Below are 19,192 nucleotides of genomic sequence, written 5' to 3'. Positions count from 1 at the left end.
CATGAACTCGGCGGTCTCTTAGACATGACTTACAGAATGTTTCTAGGAAAAGCAGCTTAGCAGTGAAGTTCAGTTCAAATGTAAGCTGTCATCAGACTGAAATATGTTTCACGAAGCAGATCTCAGCTCTGAATGGGTCCCTCAAATATTATAAAAACATATTTACTCAAAGGCATTATCAGAACTCTTATTTTATTAATTACTCAATATTTAAATGAATTATTTGACTCACTGCTGTAAAACTTTTAATCTGGTTTTTGATTTTATTTTGGAAGGTTTATTATAAATAGAATTATTATAAATGATTAACTGGAACTGTCTCCTGAACCATGCTGATTTTATGTAAATGTTTTTATGATTTATTGAAAAAGTACAAATTGATTAAATAATTATGTCTTAAATATTGAAAGTAATAATTGTTTGCTCACATAAAACAAATTAATATTTTTAAAGTGAATACAAACACTCCTAGAACATTACATTTAATATAGTAATACACAATTGCTCTAAATAATATTAGAGACCATATAAACGAATATGTGTAATAAACAGACTCCATCAGCCTGATGAAGAACCATAAAAACTTTTATTTTGAAGGGTCAGCGTCACAGAGCTGCAGCTGCTTTTTCACACAGAAAGTACCAGAACAGTGTGACACGATCAATAAATATGTGAAATGATGGGAGCTGTACAAACATCTGCTGCTCGATCTCCTTCACCTTCCCTCATCAACATGTATTCATCGCAGGCGGCTCGTTGTGCGCTCGGAGCCGAGCTTCATCACCGTGAAACCTCCCTCCATCTTTAAAAAGAGGAACATCAGATATGAGCAGAAGTGTACCTGAGTGACTTCCTGTTTGATGACTCAATGACTCAAAGTGATCGTGGAAGAGAGAAACCTTCACGCCTGTTTGATGATTTCATGTCAGAGTCACAGAAACACGAAGAAAGACCCTGAAAGGTTAAAGGTGTAAAGATGAATGTTTGAGTCATTAATGAGGCTGCACCAGGTGTCCAGGTTTTTATGAAATAAATGAATAAAAAAAATCCTGCAAATATTAACATGTCTTTGTTCCAGCAGGTTTCAGGAGTTAAGAATCAACAAGCAATCCTAAAAACGTGACGTTTTTAAATGGAGTTTGGTTAAATAGTTAGGATAAAAACAGAGGATAATACTTTAAAGCTGTTCACAGCCAGGTGAGTCATCATACCTGGCTGTCGTATTTGTTAAGATTTAAAAAAGCCTGACAACACGAATTCACTGAACTACAGCAGAGCTGCAGGACAGCGTGAGCCGAAGTTACGATGAAATAAAGTTTAACGGATGAAACAAACAGAATTTCTCAGAAGAACCAACATTTTACACGAGGATCACATCCGCCGCTCCATTAGGGGGTCAACAGGAATCCTTAAAACGTGACATTTTTAAATGGAGTATGGTGAAACAGCCTCCATACAACAGAACACAAAAAGAGGCTAGAGGTTTGGACACAGCCAGGTGAGTCATCACACCAGGTGAGTCATCACACCTGGCTGACGTGTGTTTAAATTGAAGTCAGACTCAAAGCGTGAGCGAGCTGATAAACGGTGTCAGCCAGAGCCAATGGACAACTGTATGAAATTAAGTTTCACTTCATGGATCAAACATAAACTGGATTAATCGAAGGCCTGACCTCATAACTCACGGCCAGGTGGGTCATCGTTCCTGGCTGACCTATTTGTTTCGATTTAAGAAAAGCCTGAAAGCTAGATTTAAGATTTAACAGGAAACTCGTCAGGTTTCACAGAATGAGACAAAAGCTACCAAACAGCGTGAGCCAAAGTTACTCCGCTAAAGTTTCACTAAACGGATCAAATTTAAACCACGACAACAGAAGTCCTTAAAACGTCACGTGTTCAAGTGGAGTTTGGTGAAACGTTGTCCATGAAAACAAACTGAACGTTCAAGAAGGGCGAATTCAAACTCAACATCAGCAACTACTTGGATTATTGATCCACCTGTTGAGAACTCTGGATGTTCATACTTCTGGTTTCTTTCCTCCTCTGACATCGAACTGAAGATCCACGTTTGTTATCATGTTATAGATCCAACTACTGATTGATTAATGGAAAGTTAATCATCCTCAGTAGCAGCCCTACATGTGTGCTTTCAGTGTGTGTCGAGGGGTAACGGCTGTGAAACAATTAGTTCATCAATAACTTTCATATAAATAAGCTGCAGAATCACGTAAAGAATTCAGGTTTTTTATTGTTTCTGTTCCTCATCATTCGTCTCCTGAAACGGCGTCCTGTAGAACCACCGATCAGGATCAATAGCACTTTGTTTTCCTGCGCTCTGATTGGCTGAGAGCTGTGAGTACTACATCCAGCGGGGTCAGAGTCCAACGGGAGCCCAGAGGGGTCAAACTGTGACTCACTACACACGAAAAGCATCAACAACACGTCTGTTTGTTTCTACGCTGCTCATCGATCAGAAACATCACAAACAAACTGTTCATGGTCGCAGCTCAGGCGGCCAATCAGACGCCTCCGTTTACTCAGTGTAGCAGACTGAAACAGGTAACACAGGTGATGTGTGACTGATTCTTTTACAAACCAAAGTAAGGAATAAAGTCAGCGAGGTTTTCAGCAGATTAGCTGAAAATGCTAAAAGCTAAACGATCGATAAACAAGGAGGAGCTTTTTATACTCAGTGAATTAAAGTGAAGCCGATCGATAACAAATAAACATTTCTGAGTCACTTTTAAAACCACTCACTTTACATTTTATCATTCTGGACTTTTGTTTCCACAAATAAAATAAATAAATTCATAAATAAGTTTTTTGAGCTTCGTTTCATTTTTGACTTTTTATTTTAGAGGGCAACAATCAATATAATAATTAAGACTCATTGATTATCATGATCTGTAAGTGCAGCCTGAAGACACCGTTAAAGAGTGCACAGGGACATCTGTCCGTCAGCCGCATGGACAACATCTCAGAAGATTTAATAACAGTGACAGATTCATCTTTTGACAACTGAGGATCATTAATCAATCATCATAATCATCATAATCATCATAATCATAATAACATCCAGTTCATATAAATAGTTTCAGCTGCATGAAAAGGTGCGTTAGGATCATCAGCACCTGGTGAGACAGAGATACCTGCATCAGATGTTTCTGTGACTCTGATGAAATCATCAACACACACGTCTCTTTACCGATCAATGAACATCACCTCTCTGATACGCGCCATCACAGATCGGCTGCTTCGGTCTGACTCTGTGATCGTCCTGACGTGAGCGTGGTTCTGCTCCAGGTTCCTGCCTGTCACAGGAAGTGTCTCTATGTCACGGTGGACTCACGCTGGTCACTGTAGATAACACAGGTACGCTCTACACCTGCTCTGTTAGTGACGGTCCTCAGATATGTGTCAGGACTCAGACACGTATCAATAAATATGATTGATGGCAAATCCAAAGTATTCAGACCTGGACGTCCAGCGTGTCTCATGTGTGACTCATAGAGCTGTGGTTACGTTTGTGACTGAGAGGAACCGCTCTGGTTCTGAGGACGAGTGAAGGCAGCACGTTCAGAGCCACAGACCAGCACAGACCGGTTTGTCCCTGCAGCTGAGACGCGTTCAGGCTCCGCTCGGATTCCTGGGCGCCCGTCTGTGTGGGAGTCCGGCTCCCTGCCTACACGTTGTAGCTGTAGTCCGTCAGGTAGTCCTTCAGCCTGTTGGGCAGCGGCAGATCCTGGACCTGCCGAGTCCTCCTGTTGATGGCGATGCGGCACAGGTGCTGCAGAGGGGGCGTGGCCGTGTACACGGGCTTGGTGAGCAGCAGCTGCACCGTGCCGTTGGGCGCCGCCGAAGGTTGAAAGTTGGACGCTGGCGTCTTGTCGCTGTTCCGGGACAGCTGGACGTAGTGCTCCACCAGGTGCACCACGCTGTCAAACTGCTTCAGCTTGGGCTTCACCAGAACCACCGAGTCCAGCTTGAACTTCCCGTGTTTGTACTCGATCCGCAGGTTAGTGGGCCCCGCCGACGTCATGGCCGAGATGGTGAACAGGTAATCCCTCTGAGAGCTGTCCCGCACCAGGAAGGTCCCCTCAGACGAGTCCTGCAGGATCTCTTTAGCCTCGTGAGCCGTCAGACTGCCCCAGTACCAGCCTGAGGACACAGAGAGACAGACAGGCAGGGAGAGAGACAGGCAGGCAGGGAGAGAGACAGGCAGGCAGGCAGGGAGGGAGAGAGGCAGGCAGGGAGAGAGACAGGCAGGCAGGGAGAGAGATAGGGAGAGAGATAGAGAGACAGGCATGCAGGGAGAGAGACAGGCAGGGAGAGAGATAGGGAGAGAGATAGAGAGACAGGCATGCAGGGAGAGAGAGAGGCAGGCAGGCAGGGAGAGAGACAGGCAGGCAGGGAGAGAGACAGGCAGGGAGAGAGACAGACAGGCATGCAGGGAGAGAGACAGGCAGGGAGAGAGAGAGGCAGGCAGGGAGAGAGAGAGGCAGGCAGGGAGAGAGACAGGCAGGCAGGGAGGGAGAGAGGCAGGCAGGGAGAGAGACAGGCAGGCAGGGAGAGAGACAGGGAGAGAGAGACAGACATGTGAGGCTCTGCTGTGTATCCTTGTGTGCTGCTGTAACAATATTACTGAATGCTTACGACCTCGATCGCCCCGTCATCAGTGCACGTCTGAGAGGTCAGAGGTCAAACAGCTTTTTGACAGTTTGAAAATCTTTCAGACGTTTGAGGCCTTGTCGTCACATCTAATCAGACCAGCCAATCAGAAAGAAAGCTGCTGCACAGTGTCACATCGGAAACATCCAATCAGCTCTTCTCCTGAGGGCCTGTTAGAGACACAGACTGAAGCCCGAGGGCCTGTTAGAGGCACAGACTGAAGCCCGAGGGCCTGTTAGAGGCACAGACTGAAGCCCGAGGGCCTGTTAGAGGCACAGACTGAAGCCCGAGGGCCTGTTAGAGACACAGACTGAAGCCCGAGGGCCTGTTAGAGACACAGACTGAAGCCCGAGGGCCTGTTAGAGGCACAGACTGAAGCCCGAGGGCCTGTTAGAGACACAGACTGAAGCCCGAGGGCCTGTTAGAGACACAGACTGAAGCCCGAGGGCCTGTTAGAGACACAGACTGAAGCCCGAGGGCCTGTTAGAGACACAGACTGAAGCCCGAGGGCCTGTTAGAGGCACAGACTGAAGCCTTTAGGGCGGAGTTTAACACTCAGCCAGAGTCCTGCAGGGTCCGGGTTGTTTTCCAGCTGCTTTCCCGGCGCATTATGAACTTTGTTTAATGGTATATTTAGCGTAAGACGAAGGAATGAACACCTCATCCTTCAGTTTGAGTCCCTGTGGAGTAAATAAAGATCGTACCTGTGTTCCTCAGGTCCTTCATGGCTAACGCGATGCGGCTCTCGTCTGATTCCACAGTCCTGGAGTTGTTGTCGGCTCGTCGGTCGCTCTCGATGCTCTCTGTGGACTCGGAGGACTGGCAGGTCATCGGACAGGTCCAACCTTCGGCCTGGTGTTAGACCCAAAGCTAAGACATGGGATGAGGTCTGCAGCAGCCAGACCCGAGGACGGGGAGGTCACTGGAGTCTGCACGGTCCTGGAAAATAATAAAACCCATCAGAGCGGTCAGCCTGCTTCAAACTGCAGCTGCTTTGAAATTAGTCACTCTTATTCATCTCACTGTGTAAAATTAGATTTGACTTTCCTCTTACACATTTCTAGATGGAGTTTGGTTTAAAATGAAGATGTTGATGTTGATACATGAAGCCTAACAGAGGATGGTACCTCTCTGTAGACAGCAGCACAAACTTAAAGCTGGTTACATAATAAATGAACCGCTCCGTCACGGATCTTCTGCTTCTCTCTGAAACCAAATTACATTTCAGATTTTAACCGAGGACTGTTTCCTCAAGTTTTATGACCATAAAGAACATTTAAAGGTTAAAACACATGTGATGGAAACTTCAAGTATTACACACAACAAAAATGTAATAAAGTTGTAAGATGTCAAAAGTTTCTGTTCAGTCTGATTTTGAAATGTAGGCGAGACAGAAAAGGGAGGAAAACCTGTAGTCATGGGTGGGAAAGGTCCGGCTCTGACGGGGTTAATGAAATGTTTATTTGCTCAGACTGCACACCTCCTGCCGCTCAGTGGAGTTACTGACAATGACCTCTTTTGTGACTTCATATCTGTTCCTTATTATATAACACTTTTATTGAGACTGAGAAACTACACGGTTAGTTTCTTATTACATGCAATCAAAAAGCGGGCCGAATGAGGCAGAGAAGAACCATTAACACCAAACCATAAATCAGGCTACCTTAAAATTGCTCAAATTTTGAACAGAATTTGGTGTGACGTAGCCGTCTCAAATAGTTCCTAGAAAAATTAGCAGATTAAAGATAAGGTGACGGAGCAGGTTCTCTAATCTGACTTCAGGGTTTCTCAACACCATCACACGCGTAACAAATGCCTCCATTTATCCTAGATATAAAATTGTTCGAAATTTTAATAGCAACCTGGATTTCCCATTGTATAGCAAGATAATCTTTCTGTCTATTTCAAAGTAAATCAGGAGAGTTACAGTTTGTGTGCAGACCTCAAAGATGGGCTTTAAAGAGCAGAACACTTGTTTTTTATACATCAGCCAAACACAGAGGAGACGTAAGATCGCAAATATTCTGGACAGTATTTGGTGTAATATAAAAAGGCCCAAAAACAGCACTGTAGAGGTCACCTGCGTCTCTCGTCACCATTACCTACTGCTCTAAGAAACATCTATGTTAAAGTAAATATTGATTCCTGTTAGCAGAATATCAGAGTGGACTTTCACAATTACAAGAAACATTATTTTATTATCTGGCAGGTTAACACGTCAGCAGACCACCGAGGAGTTTTAAAATTACCAACATTTTTAAGTGAATTTGGCGTTCAGTGATTTGCAATGAATCCATTTATTTATTTTACCTACACGTTTATATTTTAGTACATGCCACAATGTCTTTATGTCAGCTGAAATGACAAAACAATTCAATCATATGTTTATTGTTTATTAGTTTGAGACAACAACCACAGCCACTGAGGTGACCTTAAACTGCTAAAACTCAGAATGGAATTTGGCACAACTGTTGTGTTTCTCATCACCACATCTGCTGTCCTAAAACATTTACATCTATATTGAGACTAGTAAATATTGATTTTTTTTTTTAATGCCGAATTGCAGAGTGGACTGTGACAAAGATAAAAACAGGATTTTATTTTCTGGCAGGTTTACCCTTCAGCATTAGAAAGAGTCGTTTGTAAATTACATTTCGCGTGAGGATATACGTTTCTCTACTTGTAGACAGAAAATCTATTCATCTTTTATCTCTGCAGGTTCTTGAGTAAATACTATGAGATCAATTTACTGCGGTCAGCCGAAATAAAGACTGGACTGTAATAAAAATAAAAGTATATTATTTTAATTGCCCAGCAGATGTAGACAACAGCCAAACGAGGCGACATTAAATTGCTAAAATTAAGAACGGAATTTGGCACGATGCGAGGTCTTCGTTCCCTTGAGCACCAATGAAGAGCAGCGCAGGTGCTTGATATGGACTGTTGTGTTTCTCATTATTACCTCACCTGTCTATTACATGACTAATAACCCACCTGATATTACTAATCCATTTTAATTGATCAAATACAAGCTACCTACGTTGAGTCAGAAGCAGCAATTCCCGGATATCCTCCGTGTGCATCAGCCCGACATGTTGGCGGTAACAAGGTTTATATCTACAGAACCGGTCCGCTCATGTGTCCTTATACTCTGTCCGGTTCTCCTTACGTTAACTCTCAAACGGCGGGTCGGTCCGGAGGTCCAGCCATCGACAAAACAACCGTCAAATGTGTCAGTCAGAGCTGCAGCACTCCTGTTAGGACGTTAAACAACAAAACACCGAGTTATTCCCGCTCACTGTCGAGCAACAAAAGCACCGAGTGTGTCCCGAACATCGTGTCCGTCTGTCAGTCACTGAGCTCGGGACAGAGCGTGTCCGCCGGGCCGCCTAATAACCGATATCACCATCAACACAAAAGAAGCATTTCCAGGAACTTTCCAGGAATACGGTCACGTGGTGCAGCGAACAGCGATTTAAGGTGGTCCAACACACACACACACACACACACACACACACACACACACACACACACCTTCAGGTGCGGTCTGAGATATTTAAATTACAGGTTGGATGCACGTGCTGGCTGCAGATATGTTTTTGAGACCTCCACAACATGACTGGGGGGTTTCCGGTGGGCACGCGGGGTCACAGAGTGCACACAGGACCGCCCCCTCCCCACAGTGTGTTAATGTACGGAAGAGGATTGGGCTCATACATGAATTTTAATCTGACTTTATTGGCAGAAGAAAAACATTTTAGAGTAAGAAAATAAAGTCAAAATTCTGAGGTTAAAGTCTGACTTCACATTATATTATGTTATTAATCTGAATCTGCAAAGTAACCAAAACAGCCTGATAAATGTGTATACTTCAGTTAATGTACACATTCAGATGAAAATACAAAATATAAATACTAAAAATAAATTATGATGCATTATTATAAATGAGGCTACTGGCTGAATATTAAGTTATTAAAACGACACTAACCTTTACCAGCTGCAACACAAACTGATGAACACTTTAATGCATCAATACTCATTTTGCACAATGAGTACTTTTACTTTGGTATTTGAAGTCTATTTTACTGTCAATATTTTTCTTGTAACAAAGTATATATCCCCTGTATTACTGCTGCTTCTCCTGTAATAAAACGTCTCAGTTCTTCATCCACCGCTGGTTTCTTCAGTGACTAATATTCAGATCATAAACTGTCCATTATGTTTTGATAATGTGACCTCCGGGACAGCAGGAGGCGCTCTAAAGCTGCGACGCTGTTTTATAACCATAGAAGAAGAAAAATAATCTGAACAGCGAAGAAGAAGAAGAAAGATAGCGCGGGCTGTTTGACTCGCTAACTGCTACAAAACATTAGCTTTTCGCAGAGCTGATACTGCTGACCTGTCCTGTCAAAACGGTGAGATTATTTTGGGGTTTTTTCCAGTATATCCACTTTAAAACGTAACGCTAACGTAATCATATTATTAAGTACAAGTTTAGCGAGGTTTGACGTATATACACGTTAGATTAACGTTGGATTCTTGCCCACTGACAGTCGCACTGTCTCGGGGTTTATGGAGTTAATAAATCTGTAATTGTTAAACTATTTTTCATATTTCATATTATCCATGCACCGAGCTTTGTTCCTTTTAAACGTTAGTCCTGGGCGTCGCTCACATTACAGTATGAAGAAACAATCCCATGTTCAAAGACCCCACGTACAAATCCGACAGGTTTGACTGTTTGGTTCGCAGTGAGCCCGTCATGGAGTCCACAGAGAGCAGGTTCGCTCACCTGCTGCAGCCCATCAGAGAGCTCACTAAGAACTGGGACATCGACGTGGCTTCAGAGCTCAACGACTATTTAGAAGAGGTAAAGTTTTTAGTTACCTGTCAGAACATCAGCCGGGGGAGACAATGAGCAGACTTGGATAATAATAGAGTTTGTGGTAGTTTGAAGTACCTGTGCAATAACTTCCTTCCCCCGCTGTGTTTGCAGCTGGATGAAATGTGCATCACGTTCGATGGAGGGAAAACCAGACTGAACTTTGCAGAAGCAGCTCTGCTGATCCAAGGCTCAGCCTGCATCTACAGCAAGAAGGTGACATTAAAGTCAGAGATGAATAAATGAATCAATATGAACGGTAAACCTGATTAATGAGCTCATGATGAATGTGTCTGCGTGCTTCAGGTGGAGCTCCTGCACAGCCTGGTTTACCAAACTCTGGAGTACATCAACGACAGGAACAAGAAGTGAGTCGACCCTCCAGCTCTGAGTGTTGGTTTGTGTTGTTATGATCAGGTAATAAAGTTTGTTCATGTTTGTTCCTGACAGACGAAACAAACAGGGCGCACAGTCTCAGGAGGACGGTGAGGACGGAGCAGAGGGAGGCCATGATGCTGATGATGTGGCTGAGGTGAGACACAAACTGCACACTGAGTCCAGCTACGTTATTACTAACCCTAACTAACATGTTATGTTTGCTGACAGAGGAGATTATTAACAGAATTTTGAATGGAGTTTGGTGTAACCTTCTCATCACAAAAAAATACATTTCCACATGTAGTCGCTAACTTTTCTCCTGCTGACGGATCGATGCCCGTGTCTGAACTTTGGTCAATGATCTAAATCAGTGTTAACCCTGAGAATCCCTCCTCAGCTGGGAGACAGTTTTAAACCATGTAAAGTATTTTACAGACTTTGACTGATAACCTCTCCGATCCTGACGCTGGTCTGTTTGTTCGCTCAGTTCACTCCTCTGGAGCTCGACGTGTCAGAGAAATCACAGAAGGCCGACTCAAACACGGTCAGTTCAAACACACCCGACTCTCTAAACACAGTTTACATTATATGATACATGACATGCTGTTTGTTTGATGTGTGTGTGTGTGATGTTCAGACTGTGAGCGTGGCTCCTCTCCCTCCTGAGTCTCTGATTCCTCCTGAAACTCACGAGAAGCAGAAACTTCCTCTCATCAGGTCAGAAACACTTTCAAATGTCCGTCTCACATCAGGCTGACACGAGATCCCTGTGAGTCTCATCTGCTTAAGTGTGTGCGTGTGTGTGTGCGTGTGTCAGTGTGAAAGGGGAGATCTTGTGCAGTCTGAAGGACTTCAGGATCAACATCTTCATCCCAGGAGACGAGGACATGATCCTGCTCACGCTGGGATCAGCTGCTTCCAGGTTCCTGCTGGACGCTGATCCCCCTCCTGCAGAGCCTCTGAATCAGCAGCAGCACAGAGGTACACCTCATTCCAACCACATGACCTTTAACAGAGGCTGTGAACACCAGGGCTCCATGTTGTGTTTTTAAACGTTTTCCTTCCATCCAGACGCTGCGGCTGAAGCTCCGGTCGAAGCTGCTTTGGCTGGTATTGGAGAAAACGGAGACGATGCTGCTGACGACTTCCTCCCTTTAGACGACAACAACATGGAGCAGGAGCCGGAGGAGCACGTGGACAGACACCAGGTCACTGCTGGTTTTTACTGTTTATTTCTTCCCGTCAACGTCTGTGGGATCTTTTTGTGTTTAAGCGTTACAGCTAGACTCTTGTGTCCTTCCTGTATTAAAGGTGTTCTTTAAAATGCTCCTCAGGCTCCGAGTGAAGGCCGGATGATCCGAGAGAGACGACAGCTGGAGGAAGACAAACTGAAGAGGAAGGAGACTCCGCCTCCTGTGCGTTATATTACAGTAAAACTGTTTCTCATAACGCCGTCACTTTACTGTCAAATTAGTTTCTAAAAACCTCCAAATGTGTTTGTTTCCTGTTTGTGCTCCAGGTGAACGTGTGGACGCTCCACGAGCCGTACTCTGTCCTGGGGGAGGATAAACCCTTTAAATCAGGTGAGTTTCAGGTCTCTCAGGTGTGCTTCAGGTTGTCGCTCCGTCTGCTGACGTGTTGTGTTTCTGTTCAGGGAAATGCTACAAGGTGCCGGATGGTCTGGACGACGGAGGGAAGAGGAAGAGAAAACGAGGAGCGGCTCTGCAGGACTTCAGGAGCTGGTTCAGAGGGACCTGTGAGAAGATCTTCATGTTTGATCTGTTATGTGTATAGATAGATATTTAGATAGATAGATAGATAGATATTTAGATAGATAGATAGATAGATAGATATTTAGATAGATAGATAGATAGATAGATAGATAGATACACATTTTCATTTAATTGTTTTCTTTTCTTTGTTGCAGTCGATCCTCCGGAGCACAAACTGAAAAATGGACCCACGTTCACAGGTAACATGTCTTTCCTTCTTTCTCTCCGAGTCAGATGATCTGATTTGTACCACTGTCATGTCTGTACACTGAATAATAAGGTAGTTAGCTTAGCTTAGCATAAAGACTAGAAACAGGTGGAGACAGCGAGCCAGGCTCCTTCAGCTCCTCTGTGACTTTCACTGAGTCAGAACTTGTTTAATGTGTTGATTTATTTCAGACCTGAACTACATTTACCTGAGCAGCATGAGAGACAAGCTGAAGACCAGGAGGAGGCTGTTCAGGAGAGCAGTAAGTGTGTGTGTGTGAGTGTGAGTGAGATATCCTGCTAATGTATGTTCCTGTTGTGTGATGTCACTTACTGATGTGCTTAATGATTGGCTGTGATGTCACTCAGGGCGTGGTCGTCTCTGATGAGGAGCTGAGGAGGACCTTCCTGCAGCCAGAGGAGGAGGGGCCACAGCAGCAGGGGGAGGAGCCTGTTGACGGGTTCAGGCACCCCGACCTGCTGGGTAAAGCTGCTGCACGCACACACATACACGTGCACACGCACGCACACACACACAGGTGTCTTATTATTATTATCTTAATGGTGTTTAAGGTGGAGACGACGACACTTCAGACAACGAACACGAGGCGTTTCCTGACGGCGTTCCTGCTGAGTTTGGAGGAGGAGCAGACTTCATCTCACCAGGTAAAAACTCACCTGAAGTGTTTCCATCCAGATCTACCTGTGCTGTAGATTCACACATGACTCAGACTGAAGACGCTAACAGCTGTGTAAACAGAAGAGTAGACTGTGTGCGGTTCATGATGAAGGCTGATTCCACTGTAACACTTTGTTTACGTCATGCCCACCTGTGTGTTTCACGTGTTCGCAGACGTTCAGAGAGACGAGCTGAGTTATGAAGATCTGGTGAAGCTGCGAGTGGTAAGAGATCAATAAGTCCTCTCTGCATGACCTGTCCATCTGAAGTGATGACTGACACACGACATGTTGTTCTAATGTGGCAGCAACACACTGCAACACAACTGTGACACAAAGAGACTCGTCGATAATGAAGATCCAGTTAGAAATGCAGTGTTACATATGTGTGTGTGCGTGTGCGTGTGCGTGTGCGTGTATGTGTTTCAGGAGCAGCTGGTGGTGAACAGTCGAGGTTACACGCAGGAGACGGCTCTGAGTCGAAGAGTGAAAGACTGGGAGGACAAGATCAGACCTGAGCTGCTGCTGCAGGTAAAAACACACTCATCATCTGTACCTGCTTCATCGTGACAGGTAACAAACCTTAACAAGGTGTCACTTCCTGTTTGTGTTGTTGTAGGAGGAGCGTGCAGTGTTCGACATCCATGATTATGGCGATCGGATCGTCGGAGCGTTGAACTCAGTCGGTCAGCGTCGATCTTTCTCCTCCATCGTCTCTGGGTTGGATAATTTTGAAGCCTGCAAATATCTGCTGGCCTCCCTGCAGCTGGTGAGACACACACACACACACACACACACACACACACTTACAGAGTGTGTGTTATTAACTGTAAACACGTGTGTCTCAGGCGAACGACTACACGGTGGAGCTGGACGCCGCAGACGGTCTGGAGGAGAGTTTGGACTCGATGAGTCTGACGCTGCTCAGCACTCACAGAGCGACGGACAGATTCAAAACTCTGAGCGCTGCTACATGAAGCTGCGAGCGTTCAAACACGGCCGATCAAATCTACGTTTATTCTCTTACATGTCTGTTTCACCGCCTGTACTCGTCATTTGTACTTCTGTTATTAAATCATGTGTGTCTGATAAAAGATGAATTATGATCAAGTGTTTCTGAAAAATTAATATTTGTCATAAAAACACAACTTTGTTTTTGAAATCAAAACATTTTCAGGAAGTTTTAAGATCACAGAACAAATTAAACTATTTAAAACAACAGATCTTAACTGTCAGTGAAGACGCTGAACACACGCTGAAAAAAAACTGCTTTTATTTACAGTTTAAAACAAAACGTCATAAATACAAAAACTCAGTTTGACAATCGATTAAACTTCCTGGTCTGTAAATCAAAACCAGGACTGTTACACATCGATTATTAATCAATGATTATTATAATTTTATTCCGACGCTTTTAGAGTCTGTGTGCAGAAAAGAGTTTTGGGTTTTAAGGTTCAGTGCGTCCGATTGTGGGTGATGTGCTGATGTCTGTCTGATCACCTGTTGGAACACAGACAGGATGTGACTCCAGGTCAGCTGTGTGTTCGTTACCTCACAATGAGCTCTTACACAGATCCCGCCATTTTGCACCTCCATGTTTCTACAGGAGCCCAGAAAGGACAAACCAAACAATCTGTAACGTCACCACTAGATGCTGCTAAATCCTGCAGTCTGGTTCTTTCATCAAGAGGAGAAGAGATTTTAGATTTGTTCTCAGAATCTTTCAGTTCAGAGTTTAAATCTTTAAAGGTCGGTCTTTATTCCTCGAGCTGCGTTCAGGTCTGTGGGAGGGGGACGTGGTTCCTGATGTGGTTCCGGATGCTCTCTGCGATCTGCTCCTGGTTCTTCATCCTGTTGTAGTAATCCAGGAACAGCCCGTCAGGATTCACCAGGTAGATCAGGATCGTGTGATCCACGATGTAGTCTCCGTCCTCGTCTTTGGGCCCGGGGCTGGCGTACACTCTGTAGTCCCGCCCCGCGTGTTTCACCTCCTCAGCTGTTCCAGTCAACGCGATCAGACGAGGGTGGAAGTCTTTGACGTAGCGGGCGAGCGCCGGCACGTCGTCTCTCTCGGGGTCCACGGTGATGAAGAGCGGCTGGACCGGGGGCAGCGAGGAGTCCCGGTCCAGATCGGACACCACGGCACTCAGCTTGTCCAGCTCGTCAGGACAGATGTCGGGACAGTGCGTGAAGCCAAAGTACAGCAGCACCCAGCTGCCCTGGAAGTCCTGCTTGGTCCTGCGCTGCCCCCTGTGGTCCAGGAGGCTGAAGCTGCCCTGACCCAGAGCGACCTGCTGGAGCTGCTGTATGCGCTGCCGCCGCAGCTTCTGCTGCTTCTCCGTGTAAACGAACCACCAGACTGCCAGCAGCCCGCCACCGAACAGCAGCGTCACCACCAGACGAGTCCGCAGCTTCAGACGAGCAGAGCGAACCGATGAGTTCTGATCCTGAGACAGGAAACGCCTCGCAGTCAGCTGAGGAAGACCTGGATGAAGTCTGACCTGCTGACCCTGTGAGGTCAGAGAGGAAGAGGAGACAAACTTCTTCTGGATGTGAGGAAGAGTTCTCAGGAGTCTTCCTCCTCCTCGCAGATCACCCACAATGCACCTGAGCCCCAACATCTTCACTTCCAGAGTCCTCCTGCAGCACAAAGCAACAGCACAGAAGGTATTCAGATCATTTACCTCAGAATAATTAAATGACCACAGTGTAAAATACTCCAAATACTATACGTAAAACCTTTATTTAAAGCGACAGTATATCTTATAGCTGTTAGATGAATGTAGTTTATTAAAAAGTACTTAATATTTACCTTATGAAATGTGAAGAAGACGTTTCAAGTTGTTGAACATAAACTAAATTACAAATACTTTCACCAGTTCGTTAAACACAGTTGCAGTTCACCTTCCCGCCACCAGAGGCAGCACTGAGCAGTGATTCCGCGCCATCTTTGATTTCTGGTTGTATTGAATTTATTGAAATTCACCTGCACTTGCCGGGAATAAGTCGTGTTTTAATGACTTTAAACTTCGACATCGGCATGAATCCCCCTGAACTGTCGCTCAGAGGTTCACCAACCATAAGATAGAGAAGATAACGGTTTTACCGGCTAGCCGAACAGGACGGAATATGTAAACTGAAAGTCCTGTATAAGAAGGTTAATGACAGCAGCTCTGTGTTAGCGGACTGTACGGGTTTAAATTATAACACAGACACGCACTGCAGCTTATTAGCTTTTACGTTAGCTCGTAGATAACTGAAGAGGATAGGAATACAAGCTAATGCACTGTTTCCCATTCACCCTAAGGTTAACATGCTGCTGTTAAAAGTTAACTGACTAAACATTAGCATACCAAGCTAACTATTGACAATTAAATAGTTGTCTTTCCTGAAGAAACCCGGGTTTATAGTTAGATAGAAGAACAACTTACCTCTAGTCTTCAAGCAGCCTCACTGTTCTCTGCTCAGACATGCAGTTAGCTAACTGTCAACCCGAGCCGGTCGTAAAACACATGAACTGCATTTACTTAACACGGAGCACGGACACGTTGATTCGATTCAAAAAGAATACGAAATAATAATACTGAAACATCTTCTTCAAAAGAAAATCGCTTAATATTTTGCTGATAATTAGCTTAGAAAAATACGTCATGTATTAGCAATTTATATAAACATCTAAGAAATTATCGAGGTCAAATTCGGTTAATTTCAGCAGTTTCGTGCTATAGTACATCTCGAACGGAGCTGCAATGGTGAAACTCGCCACAAGATGGCGCCATAGCAGTGATTCCTCTTGTCCATGGTGTATCTGTGGAGCTGCTAGAGGACCCAGATGAAGGTTAGGAGGTGTGTCCTGTGGTTTCAGTAATAGCGTCCCTGCATTCCCCTCCGTGTTATATTTCTGGACCTCTGTGGTCACTTTAGGACACATCAGTAATTAATACTCTCTCTCTCTCTCTCTCTCTTTCTCTATCTCTCTCTCTATTTAAGTTGAACCTTGCTCGCCCTCCCTTTAAATAAGCTTTCTCCTCCTCTGCTGGTTCTCTCCTGTTTTATTAATGAACTCTGTAGGCAGCAGAATCCAGGTCATATCACACTGTCATACACAACACACACACACACACACACACACACACACACACACACACACACACACACACACTCACACACACACACACACACACACACACACACACACACACACACACACACACAGACACACACACACACACACACACGTCACACACGTCACACACACACTCCAGTCATATAATAAGTATATTGTATCTCAGTGTATTAGATCACATGTGGTCTGTATCTAGTGTCATCTGATGTATCACCTTGTAGAGTATCTTATCATGTATTGATGATTTATTTATTGATTTATTGTAAAATGACATCACATCAGTTATTATCAATCATTAGCTGCACCTCATTATGTCCATTAATCTTATATCTTATACACCCCATGTTCTCTAGCTGTGTTACATGTTACCATGTTATCGTGCTGTGTTACATGTTACCATGTTCTCTAGCTGTGTTACATGTTACCATGTTATCATGCTGTTACCATGTTCTCATGCTGTGTTACATGTTACCATGTTCTCATGCTGTGTTACATGTTACCATGTTCTCTAGCTGTGTTACATGTTACCATGTTATCATGCTGTGTTACATGTTACCATGTTCTCTAGCTGTGTTACATGTTCCCATGTTATCATGCTGTGTTACATGTTACCATGTTCTCTAGCTGTGTTACATGTTACCATGTTATCATGCTGTGTTACATGTTACCATGTTCTCTAGCTGTGTTACATGTTACCATGTTATCGTGCTGTGTTACCATGTTCTCTAGCTGTGTTACATGTTACCATGTTATCATGCTGTGTTACATGTTCTCTAGCTGTGTTACATGTTACCATGTTATCATGCTGTGTTACATGTTACCATGTTCTCTAGCTGTGTTACATGTTACCATGTTATCGTGCTGTGTTACATGTTACCATGTTCTCTAGCTGTGTTACATGTTACCATGTTCTCTAGCTGTGTTACATGTTACCATGTTATCATGCTGTGTTACCATGTTACCATGTTATCATGCTGTGTTACCATGTTCTCTAGCTGTGTTACATGTTACCATGTTCTCTAGCTGTGTTACATGTTACCATGTTATCGTGCTGTGTTACATGTTACCATGTTCTCTAGCTGTGTTACATGTTACCATGTTATCATGCTGTGTTACCATGTTCTCTAGCTGTGTTACATGTTACCATGTTATCGTGCTGTGTTACATGTTACCATGTTCTCTTGCTGTGTTCCATGTTACCATGTTCTCTAGCTGTGTTACATGTTACCATGTTATCATGCTGTGTTACATGTTACCATGTTCTCTAGCTGTGTTACATGTTACCATGTTATCATGCTGTGTTACATGTTACCATGTTCTCTAGCTGTGTTACATGTTACCATGTTATCATGCTGTGTTACATGTTACCATGTTCTCTAGCTGTGTTACATGTTACCATGTTATCGTGCTGTGTTACCATGTTCTCTAGCTGTGTTACATGTTACCATGTTCTCTAGCTGTGTTACATGTTACCATGTTATCATGCTGTGTTACATGTTACCATGTTCTCTAGCTGTGTTACATGTTACCATGTTATCATGCTGTGTTACATGTTACCATGTTCTCTAGCTGTGTTACATGTTACCATGTTATCGTGCTGTGTTACCATGTTCTCTAGCTGTGTTACATGTTACCATGTTATCATGCTGTGTTACCATGTTCTCTAGCTGTGTTACATGTTACCATGTTATCGTGCTGTGTTACATGTTACCATGTTCTCTAGCTGTGTTACATGTTACCATGTTCTCTAGCTGTGTTACATGTTACCATGTTATCATGCTGTGTTACATGTTACCATGTTCTCTAGCTGTTACATGTTACCATGTTATCATGCTGTGTTACATGTTACCATGTTCTCTAGCTGTGTTACATGTTACCATGTTATCATGCTGTGTTACCATGTTCTCTAGCTGTGTTACATGTTACCATGTTATCATGCTGTGTTACCATGTTCTCTAGCTGTGTTACATGTTACCATGTTATCGTGCTGTGTTACATGTTACCATGTTCTCTAGCTGTGTTACATGTTACCATGTTCTCTTGCTGTGTTACATGTTACCATGTTATCATGCTGTGTTACATGTTACCATGTTCTCTAGCTGTGTTACATGTTACCATGTTCTCTAGCTGTGTTACATGTTACCATGTTCTCTAGCTGTGTTACATGTTACCATGTTATCATGCTGTGTTACCATGTTCTCTAGCTGTGTTACATGTTACCATGTTATCATGCTGTGTTACCATGTTATCATGCTGTGTTACCATGTTCTCTAGCTGTGTTACATGTTACCATGTTATCATGCTGTGTTACATGTTACCATGTTATCATGCTGTGTTACATGTTACCATGTTCTCTAGCTGTGTTACATGTTACCATGTTATCGTGCTGTGTTACCATGTTCTCTAGCTGTGTTACATGTTACCATGTTATCATGCTGTGTTACCATGTTCTCTAGCTGTGTTACATGTTACCATGTTATC

At 43.9% G+C, this 19,192-nt stretch overlaps 3 protein-coding genes across 4 annotated transcripts; 1 reads left to right on the top strand and 2 right to left on the bottom strand.

Annotated features, from left to right (window-relative positions):
- Positions 1-638: 638 nt before the first annotated feature.
- socs2 (suppressor of cytokine signaling 2) lies at positions 639-8,085 on the bottom strand. 2 transcript variants are annotated; one of them, XR_011308721.1, is made up of 4 exons: positions 7,709-8,085; positions 5,373-5,607; positions 3,223-4,158; positions 639-802 (listed from the first exon to the last, which is right to left on the bottom strand). XR_011308721.1 is itself a non-coding variant. In XM_069671236.1 (3 exons), exons 2-3 carry the CDS (start codon positions 5,497-5,499, stop codon positions 3,683-3,685), a joined length of 603 nt encoding a protein of 200 aa, XP_069527337.1. In that variant the 5' UTR covers positions 5,500-5,607; positions 7,709-8,085; the 3' UTR covers positions 2,793-3,682. The 2 variants fall into 2 exon arrangements, 1 of the variants encoding a protein (XP_069527337.1); XM_069671236.1 differs by lacking the exon at positions 639-802 and having other exon boundaries at positions 2,793-4,158.
- Positions 8,086-9,040: 955 nt separating this feature from the next.
- On the top strand, positions 9,041-13,633 carry ncaph2 (non-SMC condensin II complex, subunit H2). The gene is made up of 20 exons (XM_069671456.1): positions 9,041-9,083; positions 9,400-9,538; positions 9,665-9,766; positions 9,857-9,918; positions 10,001-10,082; positions 10,416-10,472; positions 10,566-10,645; positions 10,746-10,909; positions 11,000-11,136; positions 11,263-11,343; positions 11,448-11,511; positions 11,583-11,684; positions 11,856-11,900; positions 12,100-12,170; positions 12,277-12,391; positions 12,481-12,573; positions 12,761-12,810; positions 13,015-13,116; positions 13,205-13,354; positions 13,434-13,633. The coding sequence occupies exons 2-20, from the start codon at positions 9,431-9,433 to the stop codon at positions 13,560-13,562; spliced, it is 1,794 nt and encodes a 597-aa protein (XP_069527557.1). The 5' UTR covers positions 9,041-9,083; positions 9,400-9,430; the 3' UTR covers positions 13,563-13,633.
- A 255-nt stretch (positions 13,634-13,888) lies between these two features.
- sco2 (synthesis of cytochrome C oxidase 2) lies at positions 13,889-16,094 on the bottom strand. Its single transcript, XM_069671395.1, has 2 exons — positions 16,017-16,094; positions 13,889-15,225 (listed from the first exon to the last, which is right to left on the bottom strand). The coding sequence occupies exon 2, from the start codon at positions 15,204-15,206 to the stop codon at positions 14,361-14,363; it is 846 nt and encodes a 281-aa protein (XP_069527496.1). The 5' UTR covers positions 15,207-15,225; positions 16,017-16,094; the 3' UTR covers positions 13,889-14,360.
- Positions 16,095-19,192: the final 3,098 nt, after the last annotated feature.

Source organism: Semicossyphus pulcher, unplaced genomic scaffold (assembly GCF_022749685.1).
Source record: "Semicossyphus pulcher isolate SPU_LCO1_2020_fin unplaced genomic scaffold, fSemPul1.0.p SCAF_20, whole genome shotgun sequence".
Lineage (NCBI taxonomy): Eukaryota > Metazoa > Chordata > Actinopteri > Labriformes > Labridae > Semicossyphus > Semicossyphus pulcher.
This window is presented reverse-complemented; position numbering and strand designations above follow the sequence as displayed.